This window comes from Pelodiscus sinensis, chromosome 30, assembly GCF_052426305.1.
Source record: "Pelodiscus sinensis isolate ZL-2025 chromosome 30, ASM5242630v1, whole genome shotgun sequence".
NCBI classification, from domain to species: domain Eukaryota; kingdom Metazoa; phylum Chordata; order Testudines; family Trionychidae; genus Pelodiscus; species Pelodiscus sinensis.
In genome coordinates this window covers 2,740,741-2,761,423 of record NC_143081.1, presented here as the reverse complement: position 1 = coordinate 2,761,423, position 20,683 = coordinate 2,740,741, and the positions used below count along the sequence as shown (strand labels likewise).

The following is a 20,683-nucleotide window of genomic DNA, read 5'->3' as shown; positions in this document are numbered from 1 at the left end:
GGTTCAGCGTGAACCTCCTCAAGAGAACAAAAAACGAGGTTACACGTCTCAAGGAACCTGCCTCGGGCCCCCCTGTTAAATTCAGAATTAATACAGGGAAGACGGGCCCCCAAATGGAGACATTTCAACTTGGTGTCCTTGTAGGACGGTGGTTCCCGTAACCGAACTCGAAAGGCAGGTCACCACACCAGCTGGGAGGACTGAGGTGGGGTGGGTCCCGCTTTGGGCAGGGGGCTGGACTTGATGGTTCCTGAGGTCTCTGCCCGCCTTGGGAGTCTAGTAGGATTCTAGGGCGATGTCACCTGCAAATCTCGTACTCTACTTTGAGTGGCTGTCTCTGGCCTCTCGCACGTGGCCTAGCCGTGGATGCTAACGGCCAAGTTACGATTTGGCAGGGGAGCATGGGATGAGGCTTCGCACGAGCGGATGGGACTCTGGGAAAAAAACGTTGGCCAACCCAATGCGTAGAGCAGACGGGTCTTCACGTCCGTCGTGGGCCTTTGGAGAAGTCGCCCTGCCCAAACCTTGAGGAGACCAGAGCAGAGACACCCTCACCACCACAGGCAGCCCCAGCAAGCCCCACCCTGACCTCCCAGCCCCCCGGCCTGAGTCCTGCACCTCCCTCCCCGCCTCTGAGGCCCTCACCTCCAAACTCGCACTCCTGCACTTCCAGAATTATGCCCCCCAGCTTGACCCCCTCGTCATTGCCAAACCCTGACTTGGGACCCTCCCCCCCACAAATGCCTCCCCCGAGCTACTCTTGCACCCCAAATCCTCACGCCTGCAGCCCCCACCCCCAGACTCCTGCCCTCAACTTCTCCTCAGTCCCTCCTGATGCCATCCTACAAAGCCCTCCTGGGCCAGCCCCTCAGCGCCCCCTAGTGCCAGGCTAGGGCATTGGGATCTACCCACCTGAGACGGTCCTACAGCACCCTCCCAGCCCAGTCCCTCAGCGCCCCCTAGTGCCAGGCTAGGGCATTGGGATCTACCCACCTGAGACGGTCCCACAGAACCCTCCCGGCCCAGCCCCTCAGTGCCCCCTAGTGCCAGGCTGGGGCATTGGGATCTACCCACCTGAGACCATCCTACAGAGCCCTCCTGGCCCAGCCCCTCAGCGCCCCCTAGTGCCAGGCTGGGGCATTGGGATCCACCCACCTGAGACCATCCTACAGCACCCTCCCAGCCCAGCCCCTCAGCGCCCCCTAGTGCCAGGCTAGGGCATTGGGATCCACCCGCCTGATCCTGTCCTACAGAGCCCTCCCAGCCCAGCCCCTCAGCACCCCCTAGCGCCAGGCTGGGGTATTGGGATCCACCCGCCTGACCCTGTCCTACAGAGCCCTCCTGGCCCAGCCCCTCAGTGCCCCCTAGTGCCAGGCTAGGGCATTGGGATCCACCCGCCCGACCCTGTCCTACTGAGCCGTCATGGCTCTGTTGTCCAGTGTAGTCTAGACATAACTGTATGTGCGTGCGTGTGTGTGTGTGTGTGTGTGGATTTCCAAGTGTATGTGTGTGTATGCGTGCAAGTGGGTGTTGAATTGCCAGGAGAGTGGTTATGGGGTAATTTCAGGTACCTCAGTTTGCATTTCTGGGAACGCTGATTCACTCTGTAAACCCAGTCTCTTCACCCTTCCATGCCCAATTTCCTCCTCCTCAGCTCACTGTTCTTCCAAGTGCTTTGTAGCCCAGATAGCAACAGTGCTCAGGGTATGGAAACTCTGCTCTATCTGAGAGCATGTGTCTGTCTGAGTGTCTGTGTTTGTGTCTCTCCAAGAACACCTCAGAAATGGGTAAAAGCTAGGACCACCAACGGTGGCATTTAGCTTCCTCTCAGCCTAACCTCAAGCAAGGTTGTGCCGGGACAAGGGGATGGGAGGTTCCACAGTCAGGCAGGGGGTGGAGAGTGCTAGAGTAAAGTGGGGCTGGGGGACTCAGGGGGTGAAAGGCTCGGGGCAGGGGATGGGGAGTGCTGGAGTCAGGTGGAATGGTGAGGGACTCAGGACAAGGGATGGGGGTGCTGGAGTCAGGCTGGTGGGGGAAGCAGGAGGTGGGGGTTCAGGGCAAGGGGTGGGGAGTGCTGGGGTAAGACAGAGATGGGGAACGCAGGGAGTGGGGAAAGGGCAGGGGGCAGGAGAGGTTCAGGGCAGGGGGTGGGGAGTGCTGGGTTAAGACGGGTGGGGACGCAGGGGTGGGAGGGAAGGGCAGGGGGCAGGAGAGGTGAGGGGTTCAAGGCAGGGGGTGGAGGGTGCTGGGTTAAGACGGGTGGGGGACGCAGGGGCGGGAGGGAAGGGCAGGGGGCAGGAGGGGTTCAAGACAGGGGGTGGAGGGTGCTGGGGTAAGACGGGGTGGTGGACGGGCATGCTGCATGTGGGACGGTGCAGGGCACGGGTTCTATTGGCAGACCCCCCAGCTCGGTTCCTCCAGCCTAGGCGACCCACAGTGCCCCAGACCTTTCTCTCTGGCTGTGCAGGACGTGGCTTGGCGGCACCCCAAGCCAGGTGGAGTTGGCGGCTGTTCCCAAGGACAAGGTGCGGCCCAATAATAATAGAGATTGCTTATCTCGTAGAACCAGAAGGGACCTTGAAAGGTCATCGAGTCCAGTCCCCTGCCTTCTCAGCAGGACCAAGTACCAGCCCTGGTGAATTTTTGCCCCAGATCCCTAAACGGCCTCCGTAAGGACTGAACTCTCACCCCTGGGTTTAGCAGGCCAATGCTCAAATCACTGAGCCGTCCCTTCCCTTAGGGGAGGGGCGGGTGGTTCCTGATAAGTGCTGTCCTTGCTCCCTCTCCGGTTCTCAGTTCCCTGCAGGCGGGCGAAGGGCAATTGCGGGCCAGGAAGCCAGGAGCGCGCCGAGCGTGCCGGGGATACCGAGGCAGGAAGCTCAGGGGAAGGAGGTGGGGAAACTCGCCCAGACCTGACCTGCTTGTGAGTCTCTGCCGTTGTGTCGGGGCCTCGGCAGAAATCCCCGGCTTGGCCGACTCCAGCGGGAGACGCGCAGACCAGGATTTCAAACTCAGCCACTCGCCGTGAGTATCTTCGCCAGGGCCGGGCTGGCAGGGGAACAGGGGTCAAGGACTGAGGGGCACCGGCAGGGCTGGGGGGGCAGGGGCTGCAGGACGGGAGTGAGGGGCACTGGTAGGGCTGGGGGCCAGAGCTGGAGGGTGGGAATGAGGGGGACTGGCAGGGTTGTGCTGGCAGAGGCTGTGGGGTGGGAGTGAGGGGCACTGGCAGGACTGTGGGGCAGGAATGAGGGGCGCTGGCAGGGCTGGAGGCAAGAGCTGGGGGGTGGGAGTGAGGGGACTGGCAGGGATGTGGGGCAGGGACTGTGGGACAGGAGTGAGGGGCACTGGCAGGGCTGTGCTGGCAGGGGCTGTGGGGTGGGAGTGAGGGGCCCTGGCAGGGGTGGGGGTGGGAGTGAAGGGCACCAGCAGGGCTGTGAGGCAGGGGCTGTGGGGTGGGAGTGAAGGGCACTGGCGGGGCTGGGGGGCAGGGCTGCTGGTTGGGAGTGTGGGGCACTGGTAGGGCTGGGGGGTGGGGCTGAGCCAACGCTGGGATAGAGAGAGCTGTGGGTCAGATCATGGGAACTTGGGTGCTTTGTTTCCTGCGAGCTTCTATTCCTGGCTCGGTCGTTTCCCCGCTCAGGACCCTGCTGCTATTTTCTCCCTTCTTTACCCCCCCCCCACAGGACAGCCCTTCGGAGGAGTCATGCCCCAGCCAGATACATCCGCCTGGGTAAGTGGGATCCCGTGTGAAGTGAGACCTTCCTGGGGTCGGGCGATGGGGTTTCCCCTCCTTCCCCCAGGATAGGGTAGGAGGACCGTGGTTCTCCCAGGATGGTCCACGAACCACTCATGGTCCCCAACCATCTCGCAGGTGAGCTGTGGGCATGGTGGTCCCCCTCCCCCACAGCGGGGAGCCCACCCTGCCAGGTTGGCACACTAGCACTGTCTTCCCTCTGGGGTGCCCCCCCCCCGCCCCATGCCTTGGATCTGGCTTATGGGGTCAGGAAGCGGCTCCGGGCACTGCTGTTCCTCCTCCCCTCCAGCTGCTCCCATTGGCCTGCTCCCATTGGCTGCTGCCTGGGCCCAGAGGGAGCTGCAGAGCCAGGGAATGACCCTCACCCATCAGTTTCATGTCCCAACCATTCCCCCCACTCATACCCTTTCCTCCCAGGTCCCCCACCTCCAGCTCACCCCTGCACCTGCCCTCCTGCCCAGACCTCCCACTCCCACCCCTTCCTGCACCCATTTCGTCATCATGGATGGTCGGCTGGTGGAGCAGGGATAGGTCCAAAAATTTGAGGGCCACTGCTCTAGGGTACCCTTAAGAGACTCCCTGTGGACTCCTCCCAGGGCTGCTTCATTCCAATCCCAGGTTCCCAGTCGCCATTGGACCCTGGCTGTCTTTGAGCTCCACCAAAGAGCCGATGAATTATGTGCCTACCTCCTTGGGGGGTCTATTGGCCGTAGCTCCACACGGGGGAAGGGAAAGGAATTGTTCTTGGCTGGGGGGATTCGCTCTTGCTGCCCTTGAGAAGTTTTCCCCTTTATCGAAACAGAGAAGTCCCCTGATGTCCCCTGAGCTAACTCTACGGACACATGGTCTTCTCCAGCTGCCATGTTCTTTCTGCCAGCTGCTCCCCTCTCTCCAGGGCTACACTCCAGTCACTGGAGCACTGGTCCCTCGGAAGGACTCTCCGGGCACGGACATCTTCCGCAATGACAACGGAGATTGCATCGTCCGTTCCGACCTGGGCTGCTACCTGCAGACGAAAGGTTTCCTGGAGAAGGGGCAGGATATCAAGATACTGAGGTTGCACCCCGCGTGTTTGGGTGGGGAGCACTACGTGGGCTGTGAGGGGGACCCCCACATCTACATTCTCAAGGGCAACTCCTACCGGGTGGTGAAGAACCTGAGCATGGATGAGGAACCTGATGTCTTCGACTTGCATCCCAAGTGCCAAGGTGGGGACCATTACGGGAGGAACAGCCATGGATTCTTCATCGTTTTCCAAGAGCAGGGCAAAATCCGCTGGGTGACAGATTTGCGCACAGCTGCCGGTGAACGAAACGAGGATCTGCACCCTGAGTGCCGCCAGGGCCTTTACTACTTTGGGATCTTGGATCTCCTCGCTCTGATCAAGGTGGATGAGAAGTGGGGGGCTCAGTTCTACCTGTACAAGGAGGTGAGCTCTGCGGCCAGACTGATTTCCTTCTACTCCATCCACCCTGACATACTGAACTTTTTCCCTGGGGGCCTGACCCTCACCAAGGGCACCTCCACCGGTGGCTGGGTATGTATCAAGAACCTGAACAATGACTCCAAATCCTCCATCACTTGGTCCGACAAGGTCTCCCGCAAGGTGGGCTACGCCAAACAACAGAGGTCCAGCATGGAGCACAACTGGAGCGTCTCGGCGGAAGTGTCCCTAGGGGGCACCCTCACCAAACTCATCACCCAGATCCAGTTCTCCTTCAAGGCCAAGTACGGCGGGAAAAGTGTCCACACGGAGCAGGAGGACTGGAGCGATGTCCGGGAAGAAGAGGAGTCACTCCAGGTGACCCTTGGGCCTAAAGAACACCTGTATATCTGGCAGTACCACCTTGGCATAAGCCAGGAGCCCATCTTGTTCTGTAAGGATATCCAGTTCACCAAAGACAACCACCCGCCCACACTCATCCCACTACCTGTAGTCCCCTAAGTATCTGAGATGATGGAGAACAAAGGTACCGGAACGATATTCCGGATGTGTGCATGTGAGCATCTTTGCCAGAGTATTGCTCCCTCCGGTTTCTCCCTGAACTGACCAAAATTAGTGAAGCTCGTCTGAAGAAGTGGGTTGTGCCCACAAAAGTTCATGAGACAGATCGAACCTCTCTAATCCAGAACTTTCTCATTTGGAAACATCCGGCGTCCAGAATGATTTGAGTTTGCCGGATGTCCACTTGTCATGGGCGTGGCCAAGTGTCTGGTGGTCCCATAAAGTTTGCTTACAGCTCCTAGTCCTGGCTCCGTGTTTTGTGTTGTGATTTAGCACTAATTGACCCCAAATATCTTCTCAGAGTGCAGCAAGCCGTGGATGTGTGGGCAATGCTGCTAGGCCAGCGTTCCGCGGTACACTGGTGTGCTGTGAGGCAGTTGGAGGTGTGCCATGGAGAACAACAGAGTTCAAAATGGCCGCCCTTAAAGGGGTAAGGGTCATTTTTTTTTTTTTTGTTCAAGAACTTTTCACCGGCCTTTTTTTTTTTTTTTTCTCAACAAAAAATCCTTGGTGTTCCTCAGTCTTAAACAGTTTAAGAAACTGTGCTAGACAATATAGACCTCCCGTGGTCCAGCAAATTCTCTCATTCAGAACTGGTCAGGTTCTAAGAGTGCTGGACTAGGGATGTTCAACCTATACTATGTATATTCCTGTTACTGGCGACTACTAATTTCTCCCTCATTCTTCCAGATGTTTCTCCTCCTCTTCTGGAGAGAAGCGGGCAAACCAAACAAAAATATATTGCCAACAAATGAAAACTTTTTTATTTGTGGTCAAGCATTTTCAGGTTTTCTGATCAAAAAACGACACCGATTTTTAGGAATGTGGACATTTGCTTTTGCAAAAAAAAATCCAGTTTTCACTAAAAAAACAAAACTTTAACCAGCTTTCACCACGATGACATTGGCAACAGGCAAGATGGCTAAGCTTCAGCCCTGCTGGCCAATCACTTGGTGGTGCAGCTGTCTCCTGGTGGCCACACTTGGTATCACATCCTTGTCAGTCTGCCTCTCCTTTTCCATGGTCTGGAAAACAGTCCCATTCCTGGCACTTCCCGTTTTCTGGCACAATCAAACTCTGGCCTTGCTTTCAGTTAGGAGAAGAGCAAGCTGCATATGAAATTGGGTGGTCCCAGCTCTTCCCTTTTAGGAGGAGTTCTCGAACAGACTGACAGATAGACAGACAGACTTGTAAAAATTACATTAAATTAAATTAATGGAGATTGCCTATCTCCTAGAACTGGAAGGGACCTTGAAAGGTCATCGAGTCCAGTCCCCTGCCTTCACAGCAGGACCAAGTATCATCCCTGACAAAATACATATAGATAGATCATCAGTACCTCTAGTCTCCAAATGCACACTTCCCACAGAGTTGCTCCAGAACAGCACGGGGCAGTAGAATCATACACAACACAACAAAGCCAACATAGTGAATACAAATCAGAGTGAATACAGCGACTACAGGAGCGGACAAAAGCCCTCCTATGTCACACAGGGTCCACCCCACACTGGGTCCTGTCAACTTATTCTGCTCATTCTGTTGGATTTCCGGAATTGACAGGAAAGTGATCGGCGGTTGATTTAGTGGGTCTTCACTAGACCTGCAAAATCGCCCCCTGGGGGTTGATGGCTGCTGCGTCAATCTACCCATCAGTGGAGTACCCCCATCCACCCAGTTACCTCCTTTAATATCCATCCTCTTCTGGGTTTTCATGGACAGGCCTGGATTGTTCTAGATCCCAGCTCCAACTCGGCCAGGTGTAACATCCCGATTTTCCTCCTGATGAATTTATACGGCTGGGCCTCCACCCCCCTTGCTCCTCCCCAGGTGGATCAGCAGGGCAGCCGGAGAGGAAAGCTCTAATCCCAGGGTAAACCTCCCATACTTGCTTGATAGTTAGAGACTTCCCAGAAATAGCACACGCACAATATAGTTAACACAATAATTATATTAAACAGAAGTTAACGTAACGTAACAAGGTAAAACGGTATTCTCAGGTTCACCGGTGCCCACCTGGCTAATTCAATACCTTTGAATTGCCCTAGTCACATGATCCAATAGAGCAAATGGAAATACATCCGAGGAGCTTTGGCTGACTCAAGACCATGAGAACTTCTGTGCTACCATTGGTGACTCTGACTTCTAAACAGCCTCAAAGACTCACATGTGATGAGCAACGCTCCTTCTGATTTTTCCATCCAAGTGCAGAATAATTGTATGTGCACCGAGGCACGTGTGAGTGCACGCCACCAGGAGAAACAGGAAACCTAGCCGTGGGTGCTCTACTAATTAGCTGGGGAGCACTGAAATCTTTCTTGGGTTGCCGCACTAGCCTTCAGCTTACAGGGTGTTAAGTCCCTTTGTTGTTTGAATAGGCCAGCAGTAAATATGACCCCCAAATCACTCTAGGGTACTCCCCGTTCCTCCCAAAGACAGAGTGCGAATCCCTACGTCACATGCACACAGAACCCCTGGGGCCGGGGCAAGTTCCGTGGGGATTACATAGACCTCTCGATAATGTTGCAAATGTGTCTTAAACATACACAACAAAATCGATTTCCGATCGTGACAGGTAAAAAGCCAGCACAATGACCTGAGTTCTATTCCCCCGACAGACTCAAATCCTGCACAGAGGAAGCCATGGGAAGTACCCCCAGACAACCCAGGCCATGATGGGGAGCCGAAACCAAAAACGTTCTGAAGGTGAAACTTGTATTGCTGAGTCGTGCATCCAAATGTGCCACAAACCCCCAGAGAACAATCAAGTGGCTGTCTCCATCGTTTCAGGGTTCAAGCAGTGGCCTTGTAACACAGGGGTTGAGAGTTCAAATCCCACTGGAGCCTCATAGACAGGCTCTGGTGTTAAGAGCAGGTTGGATAGACATCTATTGGGGATGATCTAGATGGCGCTAGGCCCTGTCGGGAGGACAGGGGGCTGGACTTGCTGCCTTTTTGAGGTCCTTTCTGGTTCTAGATTCTTGTTATGGGATACAGGAGTGATTGTACATTGGAGAACAGCCCAGGAAGGAGGCTCACAGAGGCACATTCCACCCTGTAGCATGTTCTCCTTACTGATGACTTCCCTCTGCTAAGGGTGGTCCAGCCGAAGCCGATATCCACTACCAAGCCAGCTCCAGATCCGGTCACTCCGTGGCATTCGGGAGAGAATATACGGTGGAAACGGGACTTCCCGCTGCCTTAGCCATGGCTGCAGCAGAACCGAGAGTCCATGGTTGTGTCTGGGCTGGGCTGTACGGCCCTTTCTTGTCTCCTATGGGGGGAAACCGAGTCAGAAATCGATTCAGCTGGAGACCTCTTGGGGATTTCTCTTACCCTCTGGAGCCAGGTCGAGAGATGACCTGGTGTATATACTCCAGGCTGGGATGGCAGGGGTTAAAGGCAATACTGGGCCACACCCTTCCAACCCTACCCAGAATGCTCCAGTGAGGGGTTGAAGAGGGCACAGTCCCGCTCAGGAAGGAGGAGGCTGGGAAGGAGTGGAGACTCCACAGGCTCTTGCAAAAGAATTAGAGATGCCTCCCTGTGGGGTTGCTAACCACTAGGCCATCCCACCCAACGAAGGACCCAACAGAGGGCAATCTCAGTGGTGGTTTTCCACCGCCAGGACCCTTATATCCCACCAGGCCCCATCATGGAACTCCCTCGGTGCTTGGCTGCGTCACCAAGGGGTGGGTGCTCAGTTTTAGGTGGCGATGTGGCTGCCATGGGCAGGGTGGCATCGCTCACCTTGACTCCTCCTCAGGTGCCAGCCCAGGGCCCCGAGGCCCAGCAGGGAGAGGATGCAGCCAGCCACGATCAATGGGAGCAGAGCCTGGCCCATGGCCTGGGAATCTGGAAATGCCCCAAGACAGGCTGAGCCATGGGCTCCCCCCAAAACCCTGCCCCCCATTTCCTGCCTGATAATTCTAGGCAAGCAATCTCCCTTCTTGCAGGCTGCCCCTCCCAGCCACCCATCCTCCATGGGGATGCCTTGAAGCTAGAAACCGCATTCACTCCTTCTCTGTCAGCCCCCCGGTATCTTCTCTCCGGTTAGCCCTGCCTTCTGAGCCCTCCAAATCCTGCCTTTTGCTCCCCCTGTCTCTGGGAACTCTGTCCATCCAACCATCTCCAGGTGCCCCTGAAACTCCTCCTCTCCATTTCATACCACCCTCAACCCACCCTGAGTAGGGGTCCCTCCCCTGTTCTCAGCCTCGCCCCTGGCTCTCCCTGCCCTGCCCCCTCCCCAAGTACTCACCCCACGTCACCCTCAGGGAGGTGTTCCCCAGGCTGCTGTGTCTCACCACACACACGTGCTCTGCGGGGCCAGCCCCCTCCTGCCCCAGCTCGATGGACACCTGGATCTGGAAGGTGGGGTCCCCATTGGGCCGGATTCCACTGCTCAGCTGCTCCCCCTGGGCCACCTGGCTCCTCCGCTCCCAGGTCACCTCGATGTCGCGGGGGTAGAAGCCTGTCACGTGGCAGATGAGGCGGCGTGGCTGGGCCTGGGTCCCTGGGACGAGGACCACGCGGGCCGTGGGCTGGGCTAGGAGTGGGGAGAGACGGTTACTTATCCCAGGGACTGGAAGAGTAGGGGGCCAGGGATTAGGACTGAGGCGCGTCCACAGAGGTCCCACCTGTCTTCTGAGCTGTGAAAGGTGCCGAGTTCTCGATCCAGAAGCGGCATTGCTGGGGCATGAAGAGTTTCATGACTCCGACCATCTCCCCGGCCCGGTTCCAGCGCTCCGCCACCCGCCAGGCCGCCGGGTGCACTGAGAACCAGCGGTTCTGGTCCGACTGGTACCGCAGGACGTCCTCCCCGTTGAGGGCATAGCGGGTGACGGCTCGGATGGCGCCGGTGGCATCGTCCAGCTCACAGGTCTTCAGGACCTGCATGTAGTAGGGCTCTGGGGGCAGAGGGGCTGGGTGAGCAACTGAGCTTCCACCAGAGGGCAGATGTGGGGCAATGTTCTCTCATGTATGGAACCCAGGAGTCCTGTCGTCCGGCCCCCCATACACACAATCCACCTCTCCCAGAACAGGGGTAGAACGGAGGAGTTCAACCCTCACCCCTGGACTATTCCCCTACCACATCTGGAGAAGATTCCCGGCTCCCAACTGGCCCTACTCTAACTACTACACTTCTCTCCCTCTAGGCACCCCAGAGCCTTTGCTTCCTCCCCTTCTCCCCGACTTCGAATCTGGGAAATCGCCCCCCTCTAGCGTCTGCTCCCCAGCTCCTTTGAGACGTCTGATTGTCCCCTTCTGGAGCTCAGGGACTCACCTGTGTTCGGGACGCTGGCGTTCACCTCCCGCACCAGGGCCTGGTACTCGGTCTCCACCCAGGAGTCCCAGACGGGGCACCGTGCGCTGCGCACGCTCCAGAACTGGTGGCCGCTCTTGTCACCTGGGGTGTATCCGTGGCGCGGGGCCAGCCGGCCGGTGTCGCTGTCGTAGGCCGACAACAGCAGGTCGTTCATCCTCTCCACACTCAGCCGCCTGGGGAGGCCTGGCGCCGCCGGTGGGGAGATGAGCTGGAGGTAGGAGAGACGGTGCACCCCTGGAGGAAGCAGAAGGGATGGAAATGGGACCTAGATATGTGCCACACAGTCCCTCTGCAGCACCTGGGGAGAGAGACGGGGATTATGAATAGGTCCCTGGAGAACAGGGAGCCACCTACCAGCCAAAGCGACGGAGCAGAGAGACAGGAGCCAGAAGGACGCGGAGGCAGGTTTGGCTGGAGGTCCCATCCCGCTGGAGAGCAGCTTTGTGGGATGAGGCCTGAGACCGCAACCCAGAGCGCTGCGGAAGGCCCGGCTGCCTCTCCTTCCTCTAAGCCCTCCGCGGCTCTGACAGGAAACGCGAGGGGAAACGACCCGCCGGCGGAGCGAAATTCTGCTCAGACAAACCGGCTCCCTGAGTCACTCTCCCACGGGACGGTAAATATTGCATCACGCCTCTTGCTTTTTGTCCCGGGTTGCTCAAGCTGAACATGTGTTGACTTGGTGGGGAGGGGTCCTGGGAGGCCAGCAGAAGTTGTCAGCTGACCCCCACCCCCGGCTGTCCGAGGACACTAGATCTGGGGGTGTTAGCGTGGAGGTCAGGAGGGCGGCATGTTGTGTTGGCAGCTTTCCAGACCTTCTCTGCCGGATGTTACGGCCTTATCACTGCTCTGAGTACAAGACGCATCCCTTATTGAAAGACCTGGGTCCTTTGGTGCTGTGCAGGGAAAGCTAAAGGGATTGTGTGCACATGTCTGAATGCACAGCCCTGTGCTCTCCCGGCACAGGCGAGTGCACGGAGCTGTACGTCCTGGAGGTGCCCTGCAGGGCTGTGTCTGGAAAGGGGCGTCTCCCTGCTCACTGCCTCTCTGTCTCACATCCTCAGCAGAGCAGTGTCCCTGCGGGTTCCCGGCAGCTTTGGGGAGGAGAAGTGAGGGAGGCAGGGCACCGGGACCCATGGCCACCGTGGAGAATACCAGGAAGCAACACACACACTCGGAGCGAATGGAAGTGACTCCTGTTGAAATGATCAGCTGGTCGGGCTCTCTGTGCATCCATCTGTCTGTGCGTCCGTCCCTCCAACTGTCCGGCTGTTCAAAACTCCCCGTGAGCGGTAAGAGTGAAGGACCCCCCCCCCCCCCAAACAGGGTAGGCAGTGTCCTGTAATCGTATCTGAAAGCAAGGTCGGGTTGGGTGTGCCCGGGCTATGGGAAGTGCTGGGAATGGGATTGCGTCTCAAAAAAAAATACGGAAAAGAGACAGACTCACCAAGCAGGTGGAAGAGGTTGGCTGGAGAGGCAATCCCCCCCTCCCCCCCTCATCTGGAACTGCCCCAGACTAAAGTCTCTCACCTCAGGCACCCTTTGGGGGGGTAAATCCCCCCCCACCCATTTATAAGGGAACATTACTGGCTGTTCCCCTTCATCAGGGAGCGAGGGGGAAGTGCCCAGTTTGCTGCGCTCCTCACTCCAGCTGGACAGCACAGGGGGTAGAGGAACTTGGACCTGCCGCAGCTGGGGGACATGTCCCGAGCCCCCAACCCTGACTCCTGCACCCCCACACCTGCTGACCCCCTCCTCAGCCCCTCAACCCTGACTCCTGCATCTCCCCCCACACTCCCAGTCCCAAAAGTGGTTAGAAGAAGGCATCATTTTGTTGCAACTTTTAAAGCTGAGAACAGGCCTGAGTCCGAATGCTACCAGGGCAAAAGGTTTCCTCCGAGCGTACCCAATGGCGCATACAACGTTCATGCTCTGTGTAACGGCCCAGCTTTGGCTGTGTGAACAATAAAAGAAAGGGGGAGGGGGAGATTTTCCGTCTTCGCCCTGGGCGTACAGCCAAAGCGGGGATAAGAGCTGGCTTGTTTTTAAACCACTTACTAGAAGTGACTTTCAGTTTAGTTTCAAGTCCAAAGGAAGCGAGTTGTAAGTCTGTCAGCTTTGTTTGCATCCAAAAGGTTTAACTGTCGTTTCCTGCAGTACGGGATCAAGGGACGATCTGCAAATCCCAATTTTAGGACAAGGAATTTGCCAGCCTTAAAATATAACCCTCCTTAAGAACACAAGAACGTAAGAACGGCCAAACTGGGTCAGACCAAAGGTCCGTCCAGCCCAATGTCCTGTCTGTGTCCAATGCCAGGTGCCCCAGAGGGAGGGAACACAACAGGTAATCATCACATGATCCCTCCCCTGTCACCCACCTCCAGAGAAACAGACGCGAGGGACACCATTCCTACCCAGCCTGGCTAATAAGTATTGTTGGACCTCATCTCCGTGAACCTATCAAGTTCTTTCTGGAAGCCTGTTAAAGTCCTGATCTTCCCAACATCCTCCAGCAAGGAGTTCCACAGGTCAACTGTGCACTGTGTGAAGAACATTCTGCTGCCCATTCATTTCATTGGGAGGCCCCTAGTTCTTATATTATGGGAACAAGTAAATCACTTTTCCTTATTCACTTTCTCCACGCCACTCGTGATTTTTATAGACCTCGATCCTATCCCCACTTTTCCAAGACGAAAAGTCCCAGTCACTTGAATCTCTCCTTGTCCGTAAAGGGTTACACAGGGAGAAGATGTTGCATTTGGGGCTGTGGTTTCATGTCTAAACGTCTGACCCGAGGTGAAAATGGTTCACAAAAGGCAGAGGGTTGGTTGTCTTGTGCTAGCAAGGCTCACGAATTGACCCTAGTTGTGACTTCAATGGTAAGAAATGAATGAAATTCCCAAAGAGGTTCCCCTCGTGGATCAGCACTCCCTTCAATGCTGTGACAGGCCCCAGGAAGTCCCCAAAGACCTCCCATCCCCCTGCCCTGAGCCCCCTGCCCCGCACCATCCGCCTTCTGCCTTAATTTCTGCACCCACCAGCCCCGACTTCCGTTGCTCTTAGCCCTTCTCTGGCTCATCCTCCGCCCACCCCCAACCCGGCTCTCTGCCCACACACCCCTGCTCTCTGTCCTTAGCCCCCCATCCCTGCCCTGACCCCCCCTTAAACCCTTTGCCATCAGCCCCCAACAGCCTGACCTCTCTAGTGCACCCCCGCTCCCAGCCCTGAGCCTCTGTCCTGACTTTGGCACCAACACTCGCTGACTTTTGCCCAGACGCACAACGGGCCCTCTGCCCTTACCTTCACCCCCTGCCCACACTGCTGCACCCCTACCTCCCTGCTCTGAGCCCCACCCACACCCAGCTCCTGCCATGACTCCTGCACCCCCACACCATGCCCTGAGGCCCCCCCACACCCAACCCCCTCCCCTGAATCCTGCACCCCCATACCCTGAACCCCCCACCACATACAACCCCCTGCTCTGAGCTCACCATCCCCCACACCTCCCAGCCTCCTGCATGAATCCAGCACCCCCATTCCCTCCCCTGAGACACCCCCACACCATCCAATCCTCTGCCCAGATGTCTGCACCTTCACAACCTGCTCTGAGCCCCCATCCACTTCCCTGTCTCCTGTGCCCCCAACCCCTGCACTGAGCACCCCACCCCTTGCCCTCAGCCCCACAAACACACAATCCCCTGCCCTATACAATCAGCATTGACATAAAGCGTATACAATTTTATTTTATTTTATTTTAAAACCTGATCATAGTTCAGGACCGGAGCAACGTTGGGTCAGTGTGCCAATGTTTTTATATAAAACTTTTTACAGAGATTAAACTTAAAACTCTTGACCGATTCCTCTGGTTTCTATTGGATTCTTCCCCTTCAGGGGGCCCAAATTAACTTCTAATCTGTGAGTAACTGTAAAAATTGGAGCGAGAACACGCTATTCCATCGCAGTCTGTGCAGACGATATTTGGAAGGAGGTTTAGGTGAGGCGCTGACAAAGGCTGGAAACGGCCGACGTGGTGGAGAGAAAAGTTTGGGTGGACCATGTGTCGTCATTCCTCAAGCTGGCTGAGATATTGGTTTTCCAGGGACATTGGGTGGTTTTGCAAAAATATGGACTTTTCTTGAAAACAGAGTCATTTTTTGGAGTCAGGAACCCCAAAAACGCTTGGCAAGAAATGAAATATGTCTCCATTTTCAGCCAATAGATATGTATCTGTTGGAGCAGCCTTTTGCCAAACATTTTGCTGTCAGTCGTTGGCATGTTTTTTGCTTTTCTTTTTTTACTGTTTTTGGTCATTTTCTGCCCAATTTTCTGCAGTACCAGCATGTTCTGGGCCCCTTTTTTTGTTTTGTTTTTTTCAATAGAAAGTCCACATTTTCCATAAGGAAATCAAACACTTTTTCTCATCAGCTGTATTAACGATACTAGGAAGGAAAGGAATTTTAATTAAGCTATCCTTGTGCTCACCAAGGCTATGTCTAGACTGCAAGCCTCTTTCGAAAGAGCCTCTTTCGAAAGAGAGCGTCTAGACTGCACGCGGAATTTCGAAAAAGCAAGCTGCTTTTTCGAAAGAAAGCACCCAGTGAGTCTGGATGCTCTCTTTCTAAAAAGCCTGTTTGCTTTCAAGAACGCCTTCTTTCGAAAGAGCACTTTCGAAAGAAGGCGTTCTTCCTCGTGGAATTAGGTTTACCACCGTCGAAAGAAAAGCCGCATTCTTTCGATTTAATTTCAAAAGAACGCGGCTGCAGTCTAGACGCAGGTGAAGTTTTTTCGGAAAAAGGCTACTTTTCCCGAAAAAAACCCTGAGTCTGGACACAGCCCAAGATTTGGGTCAAGCTTGGAGACAGGAGGAAAATCAGGTGGGGAAACAGCTGGGATCAGGTGGATGAAATGTTGGGCAGGGAAAGATCGGAACGGGAAATATTACAAAGAAGAAGTTGACCTCCATGCATTCAGAATAGCAACATGGTGTCAACTTCCTCCTGAATACTTAGAGGACTGGAGGCAACGGGATGTGGTCGGGCGGGATGTCCTCTTTGGTGAACTGCATGTCTCTACAGAACAAGACGGGCTTCTGGCCAATGCCGAGGTGGTACTGCCAGATGTAGAGGCTCTTTTGGGGATCCAGGGGCACTTGGAGTGACTCCTCCTCATCCTGGGCTTCGTTCCAGTCCTCCTGCTCCGTGCGGACGCTTCTCCCACCGTACTCTGTGTTGAGGGAGAACTGGAGTTGAGTGATGAGTTTGGTGAGGTCTCCTATCCCCAGGGACATATCTGCTGAGATGCTCCAGCTGTGCTCGATACTGGACATCTGCTGCTTGGTGTAGCCCACCTTGCGGACGACCTTGTCAGACCAGGTGATGGTGGAGTCGGACGTATTGTGGAGAGTTTTGATGCACTCCCAGCCAGCGGTCGAGGCCCCCTGGGTGCAGGCCAGGCCCCCGGGGAAGAAGTTCAGCACGTTAGGGTGGATGGAGAAGTAGGAATCCAGGAATTGAAATCTCTCATCCCCATACAGGAAGAATTGCACCCCCCACTTCTCATCCAACTTGATGATGGTGAGGTATTGATCAATCCCGAAATAGTAGAGCCCCTTGCAGTATTCCGGAGGCAGGACAAGGTCGGTTTCGCCTCCAGCTGTGCTCAAATCGTCCACTCTGCGGATGACACCCCGGCCTTGGAAAATGATGAAGAAAGCCCAACGAAGCCTCCCGTAGTGGTCCCCTCCACGGCACCTGGGATGCAGCTGAAAGATCTGAGCTCCCCTATCTGTGCTCAGGTCTTGTACCACCCGGTAGGAGTCACCCTTGAGGATGTAAATATCGGGGTTCTCCCTGCTGGCCACGTAGTGGTCCCCGCCCTGGCAGGCGGGGTGCAGTCTGCGGATCGTGATGTTGCTCCCTTTCTCCAGGAAATCAGGTGTCTGCAGGTAGCAGCCCAGGTCGGAGCGGATGACGCAATCCCCGCTGTCATTGCGGAAGATGTCTGTCCCACGGGAGTCCTGCCGAGGGACCTGGGGCGGGGACGAAACGGGGTGGGGGAAGAGAGGGGAGCAGATGAATAAAGGACGTATGGGAGCTAGAGAAGACCATGGTGGGCCTGAGAGACGTCAGGGGACTTCTCCGTTTCGATCAATGGAAACATTTCTCAATGACATCCGGGCAACAATGAGACCTCTTGCATCACAATGGAGCTACAGCCAATAGAGAACACTGTTGGGGAGGGCATTGACACCCATGGAACTGTGGCCCATTCACACCCAAGCTGGCGCCTGGCTCACTGACACCAACAGAGCTATGGGCCATTCACACCTCAACAGGGAGCTGGCCCATTGGCACAAACGGAGCCACAGACATTTGACATTAGCTCCTCTGATCTTATGGGAATCTCTGATGCTTGAAGAGTCCCCTGGCTCCAACCGTGCCCCACACCGGGGATAAGTCTGCAGTGAGGTCTCCTGGATGCGCCTGGGGCTTTCAGCCGCATCTCCATGAGAAGACGTCTCCCTGAGATAGGGAGGGAGGGGAGAGCAACAACCCAGATCCTGCCTTGGGGGTGTCTGACATCCCACGGGAGCCCACTTACCACCGTTGATCTCCTTGACTGGGCCATGCCTCCTCCGCCGTCTGACCTGGCACCTGCAAACTGCTGTCCTGTGTGTGGATGAAGAGGGGAGGAAAGATCAACTGGATCCCGAGCTGTTAGAAGCAAATGTTCTACGTTTTCATTGGCGAGGGCTCACATCTTCCATATCATCAAAGACCAATCAATGTCAGCATTGGAATTTATGTTGAGAGAGAGAGAGAAAGAGAGACGGGGTGTGTGGGGATGGATAGATGGACGGGGTGTGTGGGGATGGATAGATGGACGGGGTGTGTGGGGATGGATAGATGGACGGGGTGTGTGGGGATGGATAGATAGATGGGGTATATGGGGATGGATGGATAGATAGATAGATAGACGGGGGAGGGTGGGGATGGATAGATATATGGGGATAGATAGATAGATAGGTGGTGTGTGGGGGGACAGATAGATAGAGGGTGTGTGTGGAGATAGATAGATAGACGGAGGAGGGTGGGGATAGATAGATGGATAGACAGGGGGGTGGGGATAGATGGATGGATGGATAGATAGATAGATAGAGGGGGTGTGTGGACATAGATAGAGGGGGTGTGTGGAGATAGATAGATAGATAGATAGATAGAGGGTGTGTGTGGAGATAGATAGATAGACGGGGGAGGGTGGGGATAGATAGATAGATGGGGGGTGTGGAGATAGATAGATGGATAGACGGGGGGGTGGGGATAGATGGATGGATGGATGGATGGATAGATAGATAGAGGGGGTGTGTGGACATAGATAGATAGAGGGGGTGTGTGGAGATAGATAGGATTTTTAGGTGTGTGCTAATGTTTCAATTTCAATTCAAATTTCCAGCAGAAAACTAAATGTTTTTTCCTCACTAGAACATTTTGAAGCAGCTAGATCTAGTGGAGAAGGTCGGCATTGACAACATGGGTTGGCTTTGACCCCAGGAGAACGAGGGAGTTCAGGGGAAGAGAGGGAAATCCCTCATTGTGCTCCCCCCGCACCTCTCCGGAGCCCCCACTCCTGGCTTGTCGACCCCGGCTAGCCCAGCTGGGTGCTCCCAAGGTAGATACTCACTGTTGGGAGCAGAGTGTGGTGTCCTGTCTGAGGGTCTCCTGGTGGGGTGGGAGGAGCAGGGGACTTCTGTTGAGGATCCTCTACCACATGAGACGGTCACACAGAGAGCCGGTGAGACAGGGCTGGGCTGTTCATTCCTATCGTTTTCCCCAACCGATGTCTGTCGGCGCAGCCAGTGAAGTTGAGGGTCCTGGTAGGTAGAGTATAAGGCAACTCAGCAGTCCTATAATCTAAACAAGTTTGAGGGGAGCACAGAGAGATGGATTCAGAAGAACTTAAAGAGCCTTGAGAAAATTTAAGGAACAGAAGAGTTGAACACAAAGAAGCCCAAAGAAAACCCAACTCAGCTCAACAATGTGTGTATTTATAGGGTCTTGGGCAGCTAAATTCTAACCCATCCTACTATGACCTTCATTGATTTCCATACACTAAGAATGCACAGGTGCATTTCTATAGGTTAGTTAGTTATGATGCGTGCTACTGCATATTCATTAGCATGATCTCATACACGATTCCGGTAACGTTTTTGCTTTGCTTTCTCTTTTGCAGGTACTGACTAATTCTGGTGTCTAGCAGAGTAAGTCAAAATAACTGGTTCCTTAATTTGGTTCCCAAAAGTAAGGGACATCTGCGCTGAACAAGCATTATATATGGGCCAGAAGTTGGTTATGCAAGTCCCTGCAATATGCTTTCGCTGCTCATATAGAATATGATGGGTCTGAAAAAGGGAATAAGGAAAGGTTATGTCCTCATTCCCACAATATAAGAACAAGGGGTCACCCAATGAAATGAAAAGGCAGCAGGTTTAAAATGAGCCAAAGGAAGGTTTTCTTCACACAGCGCACAGTCAATCTGTGGAACTCCTAGCCACAGGAAGTGGTGAAGGCTAGGACTTTAACAGGGTTCAAGAAAGAGCTAGCTAGATTCCTGGAGGTTGGGTCCATCAATGGCTATTAGCCAGAGTGTCCCTAGCCTTTGTTTCTCTGCAAATGGGTGACAGGAGAGGGATCCCTGTTGTGTTCCCTCCCTCTGGGGCATCTGGCATTGGCCACTGTTGGCAGACAGGACATTGGGCTGGATGGACCGTTGGTCTGATCCAGTCTGGCCGTTCTTCTGTTCTTAATATAAGAACGTAACATAAGAATGGCCAGACTGGGTCAAACCAAAGGTCCATCTAGCCCAGTATCCTGTCTGCCGACAGTGGCCAATAGCAGGTGCCCCAGAGGGAGTGAACCGAACAGGGAATCATCCAGTATCCCTCCCCTGTCATCCATTTCCAGACGCACAGACGCTAGGGACACCATTCCTACCCAGCCTGGTTCATAAGTATTGATGGACCTATCCTCCAGGAATTTATTTAGTTCTTTTTTTTTAACCCTGCTAAAGTCCTGGTCTTCACAACATCCTCTGGCAAGGAGTTCCACAGGTTGAGTGTACAATGCATGATCCAAAACTTCCTTGTGTTGGCTTTTAAACCTGCAAGCTATTCATTTCTTTGGGTGACCCTTCGTTCTTAGGTTCTGGGAACAAATAAATAAGTTTTCCTTAGTCACTTTCTCCATATCGTATCGGATTCAGATCTGTAGATTTCTTGCATTCCAGCTATATGCAATTAATACCTTTAACATAACATCTACTAGAGCATTTTTTTCCTTCCTCCCTCTCCCTTTTCCCCATTTTATTTTGGGTCTGCACATCCTAAACTCCAGTCATCTGAGGAAGTGGGCTGTGCCCACGAAAGCTCACAATATCATCTCCATGTTTTGTTGGTCTAAAAAATGCTACCAAACCATTGCTGTTTTTTAAGTTTAGGGTACAGACTAACTTGGCTACCCCCTGACACTTCTAAATATAATGAATACAAGAATGGGTATAATACAGGTTGAACTTCTCTAGTCCAGCACTTTCTGCTCCGGAAACATCC

The 20,683-nt window shown here is 54.5% G+C and overlaps 3 protein-coding genes across 4 annotated transcripts; 1 reads left to right on the top strand and 2 right to left on the bottom strand.

The window, feature by feature from the left end:
* The first annotated feature begins 2,567 nt into the window (after positions 1-2,567).
* LOC149520999 (uncharacterized) lies at positions 2,568-6,210 on the top strand. The gene is made up of 3 exons (XM_089774285.1): positions 2,568-3,024; positions 3,684-3,730; positions 4,650-6,210. Exons 2-3 carry the CDS (start codon positions 3,704-3,706, stop codon positions 5,697-5,699), a joined length of 1,077 nt encoding a protein of 358 aa, XP_089630411.1. The 5' UTR covers positions 2,568-3,024; positions 3,684-3,703; the 3' UTR covers positions 5,700-6,210.
* Positions 6,211-6,252: 42 nt separating this feature from the next.
* LOC102454729 (DLA class II histocompatibility antigen, DR-1 beta chain-like) lies at positions 6,253-11,690 on the bottom strand. Its single transcript, XM_025186430.3, has 6 exons — positions 11,437-11,690; positions 11,041-11,316; positions 10,394-10,663; positions 10,015-10,302; positions 9,507-9,611; positions 6,253-9,030 (listed from the first exon to the last, which is right to left on the bottom strand). Exons 1-6 carry the CDS (start codon positions 11,504-11,506, stop codon positions 8,903-8,905), a joined length of 1,137 nt encoding a protein of 378 aa, XP_025042215.3. The 5' UTR covers positions 11,507-11,690; the 3' UTR covers positions 6,253-8,902.
* A 4,394-nt stretch (positions 11,691-16,084) lies between these two features.
* Positions 16,085-19,847, bottom strand: LOC112546365 (uncharacterized). 2 transcript variants are annotated; one of them, XM_089774293.1, is made up of 3 exons: positions 18,760-19,847; positions 17,680-17,747; positions 16,085-17,107 (listed from the first exon to the last, which is right to left on the bottom strand). In XM_089774293.1, the coding sequence occupies exons 2-3, from the start codon at positions 17,704-17,706 to the stop codon at positions 16,085-16,087; spliced, it is 1,050 nt and encodes a 349-aa protein (XP_089630419.1). In that variant the 5' UTR covers positions 17,707-17,747; positions 18,760-19,847. The 2 variants fall into 2 exon arrangements, with proteins under 2 accessions (XP_089630419.1, XP_025042214.2); XM_025186429.3 differs by lacking the exon at positions 18,760-19,847 and having other exon boundaries at positions 17,680-17,858.
* Between the last annotated feature and the right edge of the window lie 836 nt (positions 19,848-20,683).